General features: G+C 35.3%; 1 protein-coding gene across 2 annotated transcripts in view; it reads left to right on the top strand.

Annotated features, from left to right (window-relative positions):
• Positions 1–6,876, top strand: part of LOC107752632 (lipoma-preferred partner homolog) — a 201,604-nt gene that overhangs the window by 164,140 nt on the left and 30,588 nt on the right. For both annotated transcript variants that reach the window (XM_016568655.1, XM_016568654.1), the window contains one exon: positions 4,683–4,852. In XM_016568655.1, coding sequence (XP_016424141.1) covers positions 4,683–4,852 — 170 coding nt within the window. The remainder of the gene's footprint in view (positions 1–4,682; positions 4,853–6,876) is intronic.

Below are 6,876 nucleotides of genomic sequence, written 5' to 3'. Positions count from 1 at the left end.
CAAAAACAAACCTGTGTGTGTGTGTGTGTGTGTGTGTGTGACTTTGTTTGTGTCTGTAGAGATTTCTTTGCAGCTGCTGATGTAACTATTGTGGGTCATCATCCTGTATTCCCTACTGACTCCAATATTGAGAGAAATGTGCTAAATAACAAACATAAAGTACAGCTACAGACAGGTTGTTGCATGTATGATCTGTAATCTCATGTCCCAAAACATTTATATATAAAACATATATAAAAGTATTTTGTCAATACAAAAATTATGATTTAATTCCTGTATTTCTAAGATTTAAAGAGCATAAAAAAATGAAATAGTAATATATAATTGGCAAAATATATTAAAAATCATTGCATTAAACACTGAATCGATATTCTAAGATAATACACTTTGATAATTCAACACTAAGATAATACAACTTTGACAGACCTAAAAATAAAACAATGCTCTTATCATATAGTGTATATTAGGGATGGTGAAAGGTTTTTGCTGTTTAATATTTTTGTGGAAACAATACTATTCACAATTCATGATACAATACTATTTTACAGTGTGGGCCACTGTTCTAATGGTTATTTATATAGCAGTTCATATATTCATTATAGCAAGGATGCATAAAATTCATTGAAAGTTACAGTAAAGATATTTATAATGTTCTTTTGAACTTTCTATTCATCAAATAATACTGAAAATATGTATCGCTGTTTCTACAAAAATATTAAGCAGCAAAAACTGATTTCAACAATATGTATCGCTGTTTCTACAAAAGTATTAAGCAGCAAAAACTGATTTCAACATTGACGAAACTAATACTAAGTACTAATAATATTTGATAATAATTGAGCACAGGAATAAATTACATTTTAACATTTAAATGGAAAACAGTTATTATAATTTATAAATTGTAAAACTGTTAGACAATATTACTTTTTAAATTTATTTTTGAAGCCTTGATGAGCATAAAAGAAAACAGAAAATTACTTTCAAAAACATAAAAAAAAACGTAATATTCCAAACTTTTTGTGTAAGGATGTGTGTGTGTGTGTGTATCCAGAAAATATTCAGCTCATTTAGTAAAATATTCAGTAATAAATATTCAGCTCAATCTTTATCTGTAAAAGTGAGGCTCTTTAAGATAAGATATACGGATATAGATATACGATATAATGATAGTTGTACACTGCTCGTAGCTAATTGTTTTGAGGTTAGATGTGCAGTTCCCTCCAGATTTGAGTGATAGGTGGTCCATTTTTACTGATGAAGTGGTCCTTCACCTGACAAAAATGACTTTAACTGCTCTAAAGGCATTTAAGGATTTCTTTCTTCTCACATCCTGTGAGTCCACAGCATTCCCAATCCACTGAAAAGAAAGAGGATTTCCGAACAGTTTCCTCCACTCAGGCTTTAAGGGTGACCTGCGCTCATCCCTTGGCCGTATTTCCCACTCACGTTCTCCATTTTCTTTTTCTGTGCTTGTCTCTCTCACACACTTGTTTGGCTCAGAGGGGCCTGTGATCCAGAGCCGCTCTTATTTCAGCCCATCTGAAGTGATTACCTTTGCCTGGGATTCCACCCACCCCCACCGGTCCCCTGGGGAGCTACGGCAGGCAGACGGCTCTACTTTATTTCCTCCGCCTGCTTCGTGCTGTTCCTCAGCAGAACCCTGCTGCTGGTACAGCTTAGCGGGGTTGGAGTGGAAATTATCTAGAGATCAGCGTCAGTGAAGTAGCTCACATTAGTTTTAGTGACAGTTCAACACGGGGCACACAACGTAGAGCTAAGTGGTAATTATGAATCAACATGACATTCATTTTTTTTTATGCTGTTGTTTCTTAGACAGGTGTGACAATGCATGGAAACCTTGTGTCGGATCATTTCAGAGTGGCTTTAATTGAAGTAATGGTCTGTTTGGCTGTTATTCCACTACCCACAGAATCAATAATTAAGCGCTTTTGTCTCTACACACTGCAAAAATATCATTTTCTGGAAAAAATAAATAAACTAAAACAAGATACACTACCATTCAAAGGTTTGGGCTTGGTATGGTTGTTTTTATGTTACTAAAGTCTCCATATGTTCACCGAGGCTGCATTTATTTGATAAAAAATACATCAAATTTAGAAATATTGTGAAATATTTTTACAAATCAAAATAACTGTTTCCTATTTTTGTATATTTTAAAATGTAATGTATTCCTTTTGATGGCATAGCTGAATTTTCAGCAGTCTTCAGTGTCACATGATCCTTCCGAAATTTTTATATGCTGATTTAATGCTCAAGAAAATTGTCTTAATTATTATCAGTGTTCAAAGGAACAGCATTTATTTGAAATAGACTTTATTTAACAATGTAAACGTCTTTACTGTCACTTTTAAACAATTTAATGCATCCTTGTTTAATAAAAGTACTAAATAAACAAATAAAATCTTACTGACCCCAAATTTTCAAATGGCAGTGTACATTTACAGGACCTAAGAAGCAAAATAGCTTAATATCAAGGATGTTATGACTTGTTTTAAGATAATATAAATTGAATTTATCCTTGTTTACAGCAGCAAGAAGAACTTAATTCAAAATGTGTTCTCTTTATCTCTATATCAATTTAGCTTCTTCAGTAATGCATCTTATTTAATGATGTTTATTTATTTTTTTATTTTTTTTACTGGAAAACAAGATAAAAGTATTGATTTAAAAATGACTTTTTGCAGTGCATCGACTGAATTGAAGAGATATCACTTAAGAAGATGTCTTAATCCACATGCGTGAGGAGAATTATCTACGATTAAAACTTTGTTGAGAAGAGGTGCTCATATTCAGCTCAGCTTTGATATCTAATCTGAAGAGTGGAAAAGTTCAGTCTGTTTTGTTGATGCTGCCGACAGCTTCAGCTGTGAAAATGGGAGCGTGTCTGATATTTCTCCTGCTCACTGCTTCGCCTTTTGTCTGTGACAAGCTTGAACTCTGGCTCTCATTGCAGTCAGAGAGTGTATCATTTCTAAAAACAGGCTTAAATGAAGCACAAAAGAGAGAGAAAAGAAAAATGAGGAACTACAGAACAGAAGTTAAGTAAATTAATTAATAATATCTCACATTCTCTCTTTTTTTGAGATCGTATCTGTCCTCAGATGTGTAAAAAGGAAAACACCATAAGATATGGCTTTAAAGCGCATTATTTCCTGATACTGCTAATTAAACCGCTAGCGTCATTAATTGGTTTGAAGATATCTTTGCATTGAGTTGGAGACATAAGCTCAATTAAAGATAGCTTCGACTCAATTACAGATATCCAAATGCCGTGTCTCACAATTTGCAATCAGGATCTTTTTTTGGTGCAATACCAGATGCCCTATAACACAAAGATTGTGCTCTTTCCACTTCCAAAGTTTCATTTTATCATGAAAAGATTGTGTGCGTGTCAGTGTGCCAATGCGTTGTTTAATCCTGTTCTAGGATAATATATGTGGCTTTATAATATATGTGGCTTTATATATGTGGCTAGGGGTCTAAACAGAGGTTCAGTGGAATTTATTAGTGATTCGTTTGAATATGAGCTGCTCTTTACATGTCTGCCATCGTTTAAGTGATAAGTTGCATGTGTTTTCACAGTTTGTGATGAGTGAGTTGATATATGGCGGGTGTTATTTGCGCAAGCGGTGATGCATTGATCTCCATTTTCTTCACAAAGGGAAAATCAGCTCACTATAGTCCCTGTTAAGTGACTGACCTTATTAAGCGCCTTACATTTCTACAATTGTAGGGCAACCGATTACTTTGCCCTTTTTAAAAAGAAAAAATTAAAAATTAAGAAGAAAAATCCAAACACTTTAAAGGGGTAAATTCCCTAGAGATGGTATCAATCTAACTTTAGAAATGCTCCTCATATTCTGTTTCTTTTGACATTGACTCTATTAATTCTTTTTATCCACAAGACTTGAAATTACTCAGTAAAGTAGATTGTTATCATTGGTTGTACCACAAAGATGTGTTGGCTTGAAAGGGGCAACAGACACACTGTTTATTCAAGATTATCTATGAACCTGAAAACTGAAGTATTAGTTTTCTTTATAGTTGAAACATCTCATCTTCTTAAAAAAAAATAGATGAAGAAACCTTGTGGTTTGGGGGAGAGCAAAGGGTGAATAACCATATCACCTCTTGAAATAGCTATTCTCAATTAGAATGGTTTCATAGAAAAGTGGCAGATGGTGCTATTTACACTATATATGTATTATCCAGTGTTGGGCAGTAACGCATTACTTAGTAACGCGTTAACGTTCGGAACGCGACGCTGTTTGAAAGGGGTCCCTTTTCACTGTTGCACTGTGGTGAGGAAACAGCTGTATGTGTTCCTACGCGTGAAAGTTCCGAAACTAAAGCTGTAGAACTAATAGAATGCGATGACACAGAAGAACTCATCCACAATATCCACATTGACAAATCGGACGCGAGGTCTGACTTTCCCAGAGAAGTGTCGCCTCTCTCGGCGTCTGTTCTGTGCAGTGAGCAGCAGAGACGCAGCGCATTTAGTTGGCCGCACCGCAGCCGACTCGTCAATTGAAAAATACCGTGATATTAATTTTTGGTCATACCGCCCAGCACTATTTAATAGTATTGAATATGTTTGTTTTAGCTTATGTCATTTTCTTTCAGCATCTGAACCATAATTCCAATGCTGTGTTTTGAAGGTCGCTGTGCAAACTGTGGGGAGAATGTGGTCGGTGAGGGAACGGGTTGTACCGCCATGGACCACGTCTTCCATGTGGACTGCTTCATCTGCATGACCTGTGGCTCTAGGCTCAGAGGAAAGCCCTTTTATGCCGTGGAAAAGAAGGCCTACTGCGAACCCTGCTATATCGTGAGTGTAATCCACTCAATGCTCTGCATGCACACACTGTGTCTCGTACACTAATAGTTGAGTACAAGTGTTCTTCGTCACACAAAATATCTACTAGATGCACAACCAGTGGCGACTCGTCGGGGAAGGCAGGGGAGGCACAGCTTCCCCAAAATTTTGAGGTTAAAATGGGAGGAGGACGATTTAATGTTAATAAAATTCACAATTCATTTCAGTTCATGTCTCAGAATGTGTATTTTTTGTTTGTAATTTCACAGCTGTAATACCATAACATGTTAATGAAGTTGGAAAGCGCCGCTTTTCTATCGCGAATGTGCCGAATCTGCTGATGTAATTACAACCGCTAGGTGATAGAGAAGGGGAGGGGGAGGCCAGGGGAGAGCTGAGCTCTTGTGCCTCCGTTGGTAAAAAAAAACTGGCCAATCAGCATCGAGTGTTCACTTTCAGCGCTGAGGAGTGTTGAGAAAAGAACCCTGGCAAGGGAGGCTAGCCTCCCTTCTGGTATATCAACCAATCATCATAGAGACGTAAATTACGTGATATTAGTTTGAACGTCTCCCGCTGCGCTGATAATGTACCAAGTAATTATGATGAGTAGCGATATTGAATATTTGATAGCCAACAGATTTATCAAGCCCAGACCAATACAATCAGTGTGCGTCCTCTATTTTAAACCCCACGAGCCGCCACTGTGCACAACAGGTGTGTGTACATTAGGGGTTGCATCGACTAGTCGACTTCAATGCTCTGCCATGACACTTTAAGCTTGATGTCGATTAGTTGCTGGTCCTATAGAGGGTGCAACAGGATGAGAAATCTTTGAAGGACTTCCACATTTACGCTCCGTTTCCAAACAGTTCAAATGACAAATAAATGCATACTCTGAAAGCGCTCCACAAGACATGTGTGATTATATTACTGGATGCTCGAAATCGAACAGGAGAATGCACTGTGCTACTTTATCTGTATCTGATTTAGAACTATGAGAAATATAACGACCCAAAGACAAAAGAACTGATAAAAATGAGCTGTTATAGGAGCAATAGCCATGTGGGCAGCGCTGTGTCATATGCCATAGCTGTGCACAAGGTGTTTGTCACAGCTCCAGACTTTTTTGTTCATTAATGACGTCATCAGCGACTAGTCGACTTCGACTCGACTTTCATTACATAAAAGTCGACTTTTAAAAATCAGAAGTCGTTCAACCCCTAGTGTACGTATGTAATTTTTACAGTATTTTTTTGGCTTTTTGGCTTTAATACATTAGGATGGTGCACATGTGACAATAATTATTATTTTTTTTAAAGACTGGACTCGAATTTGTGTCTTTGATAGCACAACAGCTCCTTATGTCATGAGCAAAACACTAATTGATCAATTAATTAGAATTGTTTTCTATTTTAATATACTTTTAAATCTAATTTATTCCTGTGATGGCAAAGCTGAATTTTTAGCAGCCATTACTTCAGTTTTCAGTGTCACATGATCCTTCACAAATCATTTGAATATAATATTTTGTGCTCAACATTTTTTATTATCATCAATCTTGAAAACAGTGCTGCTTAAAATTTTTGTGCAAACCGTGTTTGCATTTTTTTCAGAATGCTTTGATGAATAGAAAGTTCAAAAGAACAGCATTTATTTGAAACAGTTTTATTTAGTTAGTATTGAGATACTATTTTTTATGGTTTTTATTAATATTTTAAGATTAATATTTCAGATTTTATTTTATATTATTTTTTTCATTTTAGTTAAAGTTTAGTAATTTTGTTGTCATTTTAGTTGTGTGTGTGTGTGTGTGTGTGTGTGTATTTTTTTTAATTTTTTTTCAGTTTTAGTTCTTTTAGCATGTACAGGTTAAATTAAATTAAAATGAGAATTGTTGTAGCGGAAATAAAATGTTTTTATGTTTTATTTGATTTAATTTAATGATTATTTTAAGTAACACCTTTTTTAATGGTTTTAGTTTTAGTTTCATTTTAGCTTTAGGCAACTATAATAATCAATTTGAAATTAATTATATA

This window comes from Sinocyclocheilus rhinocerous, unplaced genomic scaffold (assembly GCF_001515625.1).
Source record: "Sinocyclocheilus rhinocerous isolate Xijiao unplaced genomic scaffold, SAMN03320098_v1.1 scaffold1733, whole genome shotgun sequence".
Lineage (NCBI taxonomy): Eukaryota > Metazoa > Chordata > Actinopteri > Cypriniformes > Cyprinidae > Sinocyclocheilus > Sinocyclocheilus rhinocerous.
Note: the sequence above shows the minus strand (reverse complement) of the source record. Positions and strands in the feature narration are given on the sequence as shown.